General features: G+C 43.7%; 1 protein-coding gene and 3 pseudogenes across 1 annotated transcript; 3 read left to right on the forward strand and 1 right to left on the reverse strand.

Moving 5' to 3' along the window:
- The first annotated feature begins 480 nt into the window (after positions 1-480).
- LOC147457954 (uncharacterized) lies at positions 481-1,357 on the forward strand (annotated as a pseudogene).
- Positions 1,358-3,397: 2,040 nt separating this feature from the next.
- LOC147457955 (uncharacterized) lies at positions 3,398-4,595 on the forward strand. The gene is made up of 2 exons (XM_086512722.1): positions 3,398-3,756; positions 3,864-4,595. The coding sequence occupies exons 1-2, from the start codon at positions 3,406-3,408 to the stop codon at positions 3,867-3,869; spliced, it is 357 nt and encodes a 118-aa protein (XP_086368848.1). The 5' UTR covers positions 3,398-3,405; the 3' UTR covers positions 3,870-4,595.
- Positions 4,056-4,589, forward strand: LOC147457956 (uncharacterized; annotated as a pseudogene).
- A 3,361-nt stretch (positions 4,596-7,956) lies between the features above and the next one.
- On the reverse strand, positions 7,957-8,379 carry LOC147457957 (small ribosomal subunit protein uS9-like; annotated as a pseudogene).
- Between the last annotated feature and the right edge of the window lie 4,879 nt (positions 8,380-13,258).

Below are 13,258 nucleotides of genomic sequence, written 5' to 3' on the forward strand. Positions count from 1 at the left end.
ATGATGGATTGTAGGCTGAAGAAAAGCTGGATTGGAGCACCCTAGAAGCGGCATTTCGAGGCAAATATGTGGCCAATGCGCAATTGAGCGAAGTTAAGCGAAGGCTAGTCGAGCTAAAGCAAAGCCTGGCTGGTCACTTTCAAGCGTTTGTATGGGATTTCGAAGCGCTATGGAGCAAACTCATAAAGGTAACTGCTGGAGAGAATACTGACTTTTTGAAGTAGAGAAATTCATGGAGTGCTTGCATGTGGATGTTCGTGATAAAGTTGAAATCCGGTGTCATATGCGGAGGCAGTGGCCTTTGCAAAAGGTCACACAAAGAATATCTTGAAGAAACCTCAAGCGAGGCAAGGATGGTCCAATCCGATAGTGTTAGAGCCAGTTGAAGCGAAGGAGATAAAAGCACAGCCGATGCTATAGGGTCTGCATATGTAAGAAGAGACAAAGATATTATGGTTGCAGAAAGACAAGGTTATTCCTATGCCTCGGATGCTAGACAAGAAAGATCCAGTGGTTGAAGAGGTGCTGATGGTTCCAAGCCATGGAAATATGCTGGAAGATTGAGCTATGGCTGGTCGAATCCCTGGGGAGTGTGCTCATGGCCGACAAGTGAGATTTGTTGATAAGGTTGAAGCATTAGTGATGGACGAGATTCCATATTATGAGACAGGGGAAGAGCATGAGTGAAGTGCGGGCAACTCTCTCAATGGAGATAGCACATGGGAGACGGGCTCCACTTCCTCAAGGTATGATATTTTACGATATTATGCATGTAGATGAGGTGGTCACAGAGCAGCAGGACATAGGTATAGAGACGCCTTGTGTGGACCAGGGGGTTGGGAAACCCTCTCTTTTGCTTCAGGATGATAGGGTGTCAGAGGTTGGTGCCATGTTGTTGATAGACATACTTTTGAAGGTTGCTTTACAAGCAGTTTTGCACCGTTTGCAATGCTCTTTGGAAGTTGATTATGTTATAGAGAGCCCTCTAGCGGTGAAGAGCCTAATGATGTATGGTGCAGATGCTTCGGAGGTTGGTGAAAGACTCATTTTATGTACCCGGAAGCCTTGTGGATCCAGGTTGTTAAAGGTTTATTGTGCGGACAGCTACATGCATGGTTGGCTTACAGATTTACAGGTGCAGAGCAGGAATGGTTTGTATATGTTTTACAAATGGGTGGTAATGCTCAAAACCATCACTTTGACCCATGAGGGGCCTACAATGCACTTGGGTAAGCCCGGGGGTTTCCATTTAATCCAAGGAGATTCTATAGGCAGACAAAATCTCTCTCTTTATCTATCTACTACCTATGTACATACTAAGTATGAGTTTTCTAATATGCAATCATCTCTTATCTAAATAATACTATAGTTGAGCATGAATGCTCAAACCAGGGGTTGGGCAATGATGGTACAATTGAAAATGGTCAGCCTATGGAAGTGCAAGAAGCCCATGCATGGTGGTTTGAAGTCAAATGACAGGGACATTGAGCGAGTATTTGATGCATCCAGGAGACAGGTACACAGAGATGGAGCACTCTCTAGTCAAAATTGCAGTTGTTTCTTGCTATCATAGGTGATGGGAGCAAGTGTTTATATCATTAGGTTGTGAGCGGGACAAAGGGTGCTGGATACAGTTGCTATGAGGTTTATGATATAAGATTTTGATTGAGATGTCTGCAGGACACTCTACTGCGAGGATGTGTATGCCAAATGCGGCATTGTTCAAGTCATTCCTGGTTCTGAAGCCTTGTAAGGCGAAAGGTGCTATGATGTGTATGTCAAATCGGACATCAAGGTTAGTGAAGTCGAGATGTTTGTGTATTTGAGTGCAGTTTCATGTCGTTTACTATTCGGGCATCATTTCAAGATGGAAACGATGGTCGACCGTGGCAAACACTATCGAGGAGAATCCTTTTGGTGATCAGGTTGGAATCTGGATTTTTAGCACAGTTAAGTTCGGATAACAGGGTATCCGGAGCTTCGACAGTCGTGCCGAGCATCATATCGTGGGAAGGCGGCCCAACTTGAGAGGAATTTTTTTAGAAGGAAAAAACGGCTTTTTTGGTTTGGTAATCTGGTCGTCGTGCAAGAAAACAAGCAGGAGCATATAGCAACCGAGGAGATGAGGCGCCATATGGTTGCAAGGGCAGCATAAGTTGAGAAGAGAGTGGCACCATCTGGATGGAGTAGGAGGCGGCCAGGTGGAGGAGAGTTGGCAGGCAGAGTGCCATGCATATTATCGTAAGATGGATGAGGGGGCAACACAAAGGGGAAGAAGAAGGGCCTCTACCAGGGGCGGGGGCTGTATGAGTCAAGAGAGGAGGCCGCCATCGAGGCTGGAAGGGTGCAGGGCTGCTCGAAGGCTGGCCTAGAGCAGGAGGGAGAGAGAGCGCCAGAGGGTAGGAGACACATGCACTAATGCAGCCAGCTAGGCCGTGAGCAATGGAGGGCTGCCTTGCGGTGTGTTGAGTTGGGAGCAATGGAGAAGAGTCCGGGCTGGCCAAGATGCTGAGGATTGAGGGCGCCAAGAGCTACAGGGTGAAGAGCGTGCAGGGAGATGGCTGAGGAGGTTGCTTGAGAAGGGTGATGACACCATAAGGAGGCGGGGGAGTTCGTGGTTTGCATGTTATAGAGAAGAGGGAGGAGCCAGCGCTACCTGGGGATGACATAGGGGAGGAAAGTATGTGAAAGAGTTGGTCATATACAGTGGACTCGGCAGTGAGCATGGGTTGTAGAGCATGGGATTGTAGGCCACCATCTATGAGGGCAGTTGAAGGCCATGGGCATGTCGAGAGGCCGAGGGTGAAGAAGGAGAGAAGGTCGCCAAGGGCTTGAAGGAGATCAATCAGAGAAGCCGCTATCATTGTATGGAGATTGTTTTTTTTGTGCTATGGATAAGTGAGTTCGCAGTTCTGTGGGATTATTTTTCGTGTTGAATTTGCCATCAATCATCTCGTCTATCTCGTCTCGTGCCCCACGCCCATGGTAGCATTGGCTCCGGGTTTTGTGTATATGTGTGTGGAGAGAGGGAGGGAGAGAGTGATTGAGTGAGCTATTCGGTGTGTAGTAGAGGCTTGTGTCGCCTCCCATGGATTGTGTATTTACTTATTTGGTGCAGGTATGGTTTTGTATGATGGTGTATTATCAAGCCGGTTATGTCGAGGTGTTTATGTGTGAATGTGTACAGTTGAGAATGCCCGAAGGCGAGTCTCTGTTCGGAAGGTTGGCAGAAAGTGTGCCTCTGTGTGAGTTTTTTGTGTGGTTAGGGGTGCAGGTTATTCCTTGGGCTATAGAGAGGCATGTTTGGAGTGTGTTGGGTCTGTTCCCCCTTCCCCCTTTCCATCGGTGGTGCCCCCAATGAGGAGTTACTGATTGCTTCTCGGTGAAGTCGAAGGTAGTGTTGCAATGATACTAGTTTCAAAGAGCAAGGATGCTAAGAAAGATGGTCTATTTCTGCTAGAAAGCGGCTTGTCAAAAGAAGAGGGAGTGGCTCAGGCGTTCCCACTCCTAGTTCGTGGAAAGGCCAAGACATGGTACGATGGATTGCAGGCTGAAGAAAAGACATGGTACGATAGATTGCAAGCTGAAGAAAAGCTGGAGTGGAGCACCCTAGAAGCGTCATTCCAAAGCAAATATGTGGCCAACGCGCAATTGAGCGAAGTGAAGCGAAGGTTGGACGAGCTAAAGCAAAGCCTGGCTGGTCACTTTCAAGCGTTTGTGTGGGATTTTGAAGCGCTATGGAGCAAACTCATAAAGGTAACTTCTGCAGAGAATACTGACATTTTGAAATTAAACAAATTCATGGAGTGCTTGCATGTGGATGTTTGTGATAAAGTTGATCAATGGACCGGTGTCATATGCAGAGGTAGTGGCCTTTGCAAAAGGTCACACAAAGAAGCTCTTCAAGAAACGTCAAGCGAGGCAAGGATGGTCCAATCTGATAGTGTCAGAGCCAATTGAAAGCGAAGGAGATAAAAGCACAGCCGATGCTAGAGGGTCTGTATATGCAAGAAGAGCCAAAGATATTATGGTTGTAGAGAGACAGGAATATTTCTATGCCTCGATTGCCAGACAAGAAAGATCCAGTGGTTGAAGAGGTGCTGATGGTTCCAACCCAGGGAAATATGTTGGCAGATTCAGCTATAGATGTTCGAATCCCTGGGGAGTGTGCTCATGGCCGACAAGTGAGATTTGTTGATAAGGTTGAAGTAGTAGTGATGGACGAGGTTCCATATTTTGAGACAGGGCAAGAGCATGAGTCAAGTCGGACTCCACTTCCTCAAGGTATGATATTTATGATATTATGCATGTAGATGAGGCGGTCACAGAGCAGCATGAGACAGGTATAGATACCCCTTGTGTGGATCAGGGGGTTGGGCAACCCTCTCTTTGCTTCAGGATTATAGAATGTCGAAGGTTGGTGTCATGTTGTTGATAGTCATGTTGTTGATAGACATACTTTTGAAGGTTGCTTTACAAGCAGTTTTGCATCGTTTGCAACGCTCTTTGGATGCAGATTATGTTATAGAGAGCCCTCTAGCAGGTAAGAGCCTAATGATGTATGGTGCAGATGCTTCGGAGGTTGGTGAATAGACTCATTTTATATACGAGGAAGGCTTGTGGATCTAGGTTGTTAAAGGTTTATGGTCCGGAAAACTACATGTATGGTTGGCTTACAGATTTACAGGTGCACAGTAGGAATGGTTTGTATATGTTTTACAGATGGCTGGTAATGCTCAAAACCATCAGTTTGACCCAGGAGGGGCCTACACTGCACTTGGGTAAGCTCGAGACTTTCCATTTAATCCTGGGGGATTCTACAGGCAGACAAATTCTCTCTCTATCTATCTACTACCTATGTACATACTAAGTATCAATTTTCTAATATGCAATCATCTCTTATATAAATAATACTATGGTTGAGCATGAATGCCAAACGAGGGGTTGGGTAATGATGGTACAACTCAAGATAGTCAACCTATGGAAGTGCAAGAAGCCCATGCATGGTAGTTTGCAGGCAAATGACGGGGACATTTAGAGAGTATTTGATGCATCCACGAGATAGGTACACAGAGATGGAGCCCTCTCTAGTCAAAATTGCAATTGTTTCTTGCTATCACAGGTGGCGGGAGCAAGTGCTTATATCATTGGGTTATGAGCGGGACAAAGGGTGATGGATACAGTTGCTATGAGGTTTATGATATAAGATTTTGATTGAGACGTCTGCAGGACACTCTATTGTGAGGATGTGTATGCCAAATGCGGCATTGTACAAGTCATTCGTGGTTCTCAAGTCTTGTAAGGTGAAAGGTGCTATAATGTGTATGTCAAATAGTACATCAAGGTCAGCGAAGTCCAGATATTTGTGTATTCGAGTGCAACTTCATGGTCGTTTACTATTCGGGCATCATTTCAAGCTCAAAATGATGGTCGATCGTGACAAACAATATTGAGGAGAATCCTTTTGGTGATCGGGTTGGAATCTGGATCATTAGCACACTGAAGTTCGGATAACAGGGTATGCGGAGCTCGTGACAGTCGTGCCGAGCATCATCTCGTGGGAAGGCGGCCCAACTTGAGAGGAATTTGTTTAGAAGGAATAAAAGGCTTTTTTGGTAATGTGGTCGCCATGCAAGAAAATGAGCAGGAGCATATAGCAACCGAGGAGGCCTAGCATGGAAAGGTTTTCCATTTGCCAGGCATGAGGGAGATCAGGCACCATATGGTGGTGAGCGAAGCATAATTAAGGCGAGAGGAGAGTGGAACCATCTGGATGGAGTAGGAGGCGGCCAGGTGGAGGAGAGTTGGCGGGCAGAGTGCCATGCATATTGTCGTAAGATGCATGATGGGGCAGCACAAAGGAGCAGAAGAAGGGCCTCTACCAGGGGCGGGGGCTGTATGAGTCAAGAGAGGAGGCCGCTATCGAGGCTGGAAGGGTGCAGGGCCGCCAGAAGGCTGGCCTCGAGCAGGAGGAAGAGAGAGCGCCAGAGGGCAGAAGACATATGGCACTATTGCAGCCAGCTAGGCCGTGAGCAATGGAGGGCTTCCTTGAGGTGTGCTGAGTTGGGAGCAATGGAGAAGAATCCGGGCTGGCCGAGATGCTGGAGATTGAGGGCGCCAAGAGCTATAGGGTGAAGAGCGTGCAGGGACATGACTGAGGAGGTTGCTTGAGAGGGGTGATGGCACCATATATAAGGAGGCGGGGGCATTCGTGGGTTGCATGCTATAGAGAAGAGGGAGGAGCCGGCGCTACCTGGGGATGACAGAGGGGACGAAAGTATGTGGAAGAGTTGGCCATATGCAGTGGACTTGGCAGTGAGCATGGGATTGAGGAGCTGATGGCCACCATCTATAAGGGCAGTTGAGGGCCAAGGGCATTTCGAGAGGTCAAGGGTGAAGAAGGAGAGAAGGTCGCCAAGGGCTTGAAGGAGATCAATCAGAGAAGCCGCCATCATTGTATGGAGATTGTTTTTTTTTGTGCTATGGATAAGTGAGTTCAGTTCAGTGGGATTATTTTTCGTGTTGAATTTGCTATCAATCATCTCGTCTATCTCGTCTCGTGCCCCACGCTTTGGCTCTGGGCTTTGCTGTCCTTGTTTAATTAGCTTTTGTTGGTCGTAGAAGATCTCCAGGAAATAATGCTTCTCCTCCACCACTGCCTCCCAAGTTCTAAAATAATGCTCCAGTAAGCATAAAGGGTATCCTTTATCATATTAACAGGAACGTGGAAAACATCAAACTGACGACCTCAAAAGCAACTGATGCAGCAACAAGGCCCTACTCTCTCCTCATCAGGATGCCCTCTATTACACACCTGGGAAGTATCATGGTAGCCTTATGCAATTTACCTTCAACAAGCTTTTCCTCTTACACTAATATGCAAATTATCTGTTGACTCTTCTCTGCCATGCTTCTTCATGCCCTCATTGATTCAATACCTTCTGCCTCCTTTTTCATTCCAACAGCTGCATAAATATGAGCCATCAAAACATAACATTTGAGCATCTTTTACTAAACCTAAGCGGCTACAAGTGCTGAGCATGCAAGAAATGTGGCTGCATTTGGAGAAAGACCCTCACGCTGCATTTGTTTAAAAAAGTTCAGTGCTTGTTCAGATTTACCTTTTTGAATGGTCCCTGCAATTAATGCATTCCAAGTTATAGCACTCCGCATAGGTAGCTGCTCAAGAACATGTTTCGCCTTCACGAGAGCACCACACTAGGCATACATATCCACCAGGCCAGTGCCAAGAATGATATCACTTCCTAGCAACCCCTGTCTAGAAATCTCGTCATGAACTTCTTCCCCCTTATCAATGGCTCCTACGGTGCTACATGCCTTCAAAATACATGTGAAGGTTGCTGCATTTGGAGAGAGATCTTCACCTTCATTCGATGGAGACAGTTCATTGCTTCCTCAAGTTCACCTTCTTGAACATATCCTGTAATTAATGCATTCCAAGTGCGCACACGCAAGGTCACTGTGCTTTGCAAGTTTCCATTCGAGCAAAAGGAGGACATGCTGAGCACGGGCGTCATAGTTTCCATCTCTCTCTCTCTCTCTCTCTCTCTCGTTTTGTGTTGCATACACCAGGCAGTGGGGCCAGGCTCTGTTCTACATCAACTCTCTCTCTCTCTCTCTCTCTCTCTCTCTCTCTCTCTCTCTATTAAATCAACAAGATCATCTCTATCGAATAGGTACACAGAGATATTGCGCAACAACTAGGTCTTACAATACTCCATAAAATAAAAACAAAGAAGGAATTTAATAGGCACCGTTGAATTTTTCTCTATCAAAAACCTCATATTTAAAAAACCCAAATTATCAATCATATCATGATGCAAAACAAGCCTACCGTAGCAATATGTTCTTGCAGAATAAAGTTGCTCTACATTTTACAAAAAACTTCTCTTGTCCTGTTGATTTTATCAAGAAGAAGCAGGAACTACAGGAAAATTAACGATATGACTTCTAGAAGCGAGCCCGGACACCTCCACCATCAAACTTCTTGGGCTCACAACGACAACGAGAAGGGTGTGATCATACCTAATGAGAATGTCTCCAATCTCTTTCTTGGAATGCTCGTCAATAAATTTCTGGTAGAATGTAACAAGAGCTTTGGCGATGGCCTGGCGGATTGCATAAATTTGTGAAGTGTGACCTCCCCCACGTACCCAAATGTGCATATCAACACCAACAAAGCGATTCTGACCTAATATCAGCACCGACTCGAAGGCCTTGTAACGAAGGATCTCAAGCTCCACAAGCTCGATTGGGCAGCCATTGATCTTGATCAAGCCCTCCTCCGTTTTCAATGGCACACAACGAACGCTTCTTCTTTTGTCCAAAGCACTGCACTAACTCTTTTGCAACGGCCATTTCTCTGCACTTCCCCCCCCCCCCCCCCCCCCTCTCTCTCTCTCTCTCTCTCTCTTCTCTCTCTCTCTCTCTCTCTCTCCGCGCCATCTCGTTGAAAGATGATGGACTTCAGAATCCGGATGGAGTTGGATAGGAAGAAGAGGAGGGGGTCAGGACTCTAGAACTTGGAAGAAGAGGAGGGAGTCGGGACATTGGAGCTCCGAGTGATGCGACTCTCAACACATATTGCATGCAAAATTATGAGCGCCCTTTAATGCTCCTATATTGCTTGGAATTATAGGAGGGGTATACTAGTTCGCTTGCAATTATATTGCTTGGAATCTTCAGAGATTCCTCATGTGCCTGATTCTCTCGCAGATTGGAGTAAAAGTCCAATCATATGCAAGAATCTAGCACACGACGTGCACCCTTCCAAGCACGTGACATGAAGGGTATTTTGGGAATTTTGACAAATTAGAGGGGTTTGAGCTTGGCTTTAAGAAAATGAGAAAATTTACATAAGTTTTAGTGTAATTACCGAAAAAAGCTTCTAGTTTGACCCAAAAAACGAGAGAATTTCAAGTTTGCCCTTACTTTCACCACGCCATGAAAGTATTCATTGATGCACACACACACACACACACACACACACACACAGAGGCTTTAGTGAATTTAAGGTGGCTCAGGTAGTTGAATGTAGCCCCAATGTAGCCCCCCCCCTCCCTTATGTGTACGATATGAGTATGAAATAATGAGGGGCTACCCCTATTGTATACCCTTATGTACAAAACCCAAAACCCCCCCTATTGTACACTCACGTGGTACCGTACAAAAAAACACAGTGGATCCCCTGGGACTCTCTCTCCCTACAACTAAGATGGACAATGATACTCTCAAGGTAGTGAGCAATAGTGTAGAGATCATGCCATTTACAAATGGAAAAGGGCTCTACTTATAGGTGAGGAGAGCCTTTATTATGATGATCTCTTGATCAACATTTACATAGGGAACCATGTTTATGAAAATTTTTATATATTCTTATGAGAGTGGGGCTCTCTTGTCTCTTGAGTCACATGGATGTGGGCTCAAGAGGAGAGAATTATTGAGGTGAAATAGAGAAGATTCTAGAGAGGTGAGTGATTTGTGTGAGGTTGCCTACTCCAAGGTAAAGTAGAGTGGGTGCAATTTACAAGAAAAGGTTAGCAATTAATACCAATAATCGCTAAAAAAAGTTAGTAATATAGTTATAATGGGTAGAATGACTTGAAGGGCTCAGGAAAGAGGGTTGAATGAGATGGATGAACCGTTGAGATATCTTGGACTCACCCGTGCGTAGATTGTCAAAAGTGATTGTTGGTGTTCTTTATCTTCTTTCCTTCATGCCACCGCCATAGTTGAACACCTCCAAGAATATGAGGGTTTTTTCAGTACAAGAGCCCGCTTGAATTCCGACTTCAAATTACCGGCGCCAATGGCGGGTGTGTCGATATATGTGTAGGTAAATCTAGAGGGAGATCAACTTTAAAAAAAATGTAAGTTTTGAATTTCCGACGTTTGTACCGGTAGCTACTTGCATGCATGTACCGAGGTACTTTCTGATGCCTCTACCAAAGATTATTCCGACGTCTCTACTTGTGCCAGTACCGGTGGACCCTATAAAAAATAAACCCGCAGATCTTTCCCTGTGCATTTTCCTCATTTTCCACCTCTTTTCTTGCCCTCCTCCTCCTCAAAATGCTCAAGATCTATTGCCCAACGAGTTGCCGGAGGTGAATTCTTGCTTGTGGACTACTCCCTAACATAGTGTGTGTGTGTGTGTGTGTGTGTGTGTGTGTGTGTGTGTGTTTGCAGGTTTGAAGATGTTTTTAAGACCCTTTCTTGCTCAAATAGGCCGCATGTGAGTGCTAGAAAGTTTTACGCTTTTTTTTTAATTTTAAAATTACATTGTATATTGACAAAATAAAATTTCATTCATTAGGCTTCCAATGCTTTAAATTTTTATGCAATTTTGTTTTGAAATTATGCTTTGGGAAAATTCTACTTTGAAATTATGCTTTGGGGTAACCTTGTTTCGAAATTATGCTATGGAAAAATTTTGTTTTGAAATTATGCTTTCGGAAAATTTTGTTTCGAAATTATGCTATGGAGAAAATTTATTTTGAAGAAATTTTGTTTTGAAATTACGCTACCATCTGATCATCATCATGCGATTGATGAGGTTTAGGTTATAGGTTTTGGTTAGGTTTAGGTTTAGGTTATAGGTTAGGTTAGGGTATAGGTTATATTTAGGTTATAAATTATAAGTTAGGCTAGGTTAGGTTACAGGTTATGTTAGATTATGTTTATGTTATAGGTTAGGTTAGGTTATAAGCTAGGTTACAGCTAGCGGCAAATAGTAAAAAAAAACACAAACGAACTTCGAAAATGACTCGTGTACTTCAAAAAACGCGAATTAGGTTATGTTAGGGTATAGGTTATATGTTAGATTATAGGTTATACGTTAAGCTAGGTTAGGTTAGATTAGGTTTAGGTTATAGGTTAGGTTAGGTTATGGGCTAGGTTAGAGCTAGCAACAAATAGTGGAAAGAACGCAAACGAACTTCGAAAATGACTCGTGTACTTCAAAAAACGCAACTGAATTTTGGTTATGTTAGGTTTAGGTTTTAAGTTAGGTTATAGGTTGGGTTCTGTTATAGTTTAGGTTAGACTAGCTTATAGGTGAGGTTTAGGTTGTAGATTGGGTTAGAGCTAGCAACAAATAATAGAAAAAACACAAACGGACTTTTAAAATGACTCGTGTATTTGAAAAAATGTAAACGGATTTTGGTTAGGGTAGGTTATAGATTAGTTTTAAGTTATAGGTTAGATTATAAGTTATGTTAGGTTAAGTTTAGGTTATAGGTTGTACGTAAAAGGTTAGGTTAGGTTGTATGTAAAAGGTTCGGTTAGGTTAGGTTGAATGTTAGGGTAGGTTTAGACTATAGGTTAGGTTAGGTTAGGTTTTATATACGTAAAATGTTAGGTTAGGTTATAGGTTTCAAAAGCGCAATTCGACTTCAAAAGCGCACACAGACTTCAAAAACAATAATATATGGTCATTGACCAATAAAGAGATTATTACCCGGTGGTCCCAATCTCCATGCACCTCTAGACCGAGGTGTGCCAGGGTCGGGCATGGCTAGAGAATGTGAGCTTGTCATAGCTAGCAGCAAATAGTTGTAAAACGCAAACGGACTTTGAAAATGACTTATGTACTTCAAAACGCAAGCGGACATTGATAAAGGAAGTAAAATAACGCAATAGGAATTCAAAAGCGCACACAGACTTCAAAAACCCTAATATATAGTCATTGACCAATAAAGATGAGATTATTACCATGTGGTCCTAATCTCCGTGCACCTCTAGACCGAGGTGTGTGGGGATCGCGCCTGGCTAGAGAATGTGAGGTTGTCATGTAGTTAGTGTTGGAGCTATATATGGCTCACTCTACTGAACTTGGTCTCACCTATATATTTGTATCTTGTCCTCAATATGAATCAGTCTTTGGGAGCGTATATGGTGTGTCTCTTGTTTCGTCTCTCTCTCTTTCTCTCTACATCTCAACATGGGATCAGAGCGGTTACGATCACGCGCCGATTCAATTCATGGTGACAACAGTATGTGTATGCGATTCGCATGTAAGATTCAAAATTGTTACAAATTTTATTTTTGAGCCTTGATTCTTGTTAATTGTGGTTGTTTTGTGTTAAGAAGAATATGATTAGTGTTTTATGTGGCGTTTATTTATAATCAATCTAATCGTTGATTACGTTTTCTTGTTAATGACACCCTGAACTTCATCTCAATTTTTCTTGCTGTTCTGCTCAAAATTTGGAGAAACGGGAAAAGCGCAATGGAGCATAGCGCAATGGCACTTTTCATCCAAAACTTGTTCGTCTCCTCGAGCTCTTCGATTTGAGTTCTAGGTTTGCGTCAATCGGAGTTCGCAGCAGAAAGTTATGCTGTTTTTACTGCAATAGAGCTTGACGCAGCTTTCTTCGTCCTACTTCTTCGTGAAGCATCCGCGATCGTTTTTCTTATTTTGGCGTTAACTTTTTCGAGAAGATTTAGCTTTTTGCTATTCGTATTGTGGCCGTCAATCTTGCGTCTCACGCCACTCTATTTTGAGGACTCGTTTATTATTAACGTCTCCTTTACCCTGTCTTTTTTGGGTGACGTCTCTCACATCTTTGGACGTTCCTTGAGCATCCTTCTTACGTTTATCATTGACAGAACGCAGTACTCATATCTCTCTCATTCTCAATTGCAGCCTTCACCATATATGGTGTGCAGATTCTGCGATCTTATCTTGTACGTCTTCTCGCAACAAGATATGGCTATGAATATTCTCGTCAACGGCTTTCCTTCTGGCCAACGTTCTGTTCCTCCTTTCCAAGGTCAAGGATTTCCAGGCTGGAAAGCAAAGATGTTGTTAATTCTTGAAGGCGATGAACTCTCTGATGTTGTTCTTGAAAATCGTGTTTGTCCGCCTTAGCCTGTTGATATGGATAATGATAACGTGCTTATCACTGAAGGACCTATATTTGAAGATTGGAATGTTGCCTATACGGATTGGCAACGACGTGATAAAGCAGCTCGTCGGTATATTCTTTCTGCTCTTACTGATTCCCTTTTGCTTGATATGTATGAACTGCCTACTTCCCATGACGTATGGAAGTACCTTATTGCAAACTTTCAGAAGAAATCTGTTACAGAAATACTTTATTTGAGAGGGTTGCTTAACAAGTTACAATATGAAGTTGGTACTGCCATGACGGGACATATTGAGTCTTTCAAATCTATTATTAATCAACTTGCTGCTGCCGGTGATCCTGTTCCACAAAAGCAACTGATTACACTT

The sequence above is a fragment of the Adiantum capillus-veneris genome, chromosome 5 (assembly GCF_014529385.1).
Source record: "Adiantum capillus-veneris isolate H3 chromosome 5, ASM1452938v2, whole genome shotgun sequence".
Taxonomy (NCBI): Eukaryota; Viridiplantae; Streptophyta; class Polypodiopsida; order Polypodiales; family Pteridaceae; genus Adiantum; species Adiantum capillus-veneris.

Excerpts from the sequence above, each read along its gene's own strand:
- LOC147457955 (XM_086512722.1), top strand. The coding sequence starts at position 3,406 with ATGATACTAGTTTCAAAGAGCAAGGATGCTAAGAAAGATGGTCTATTT.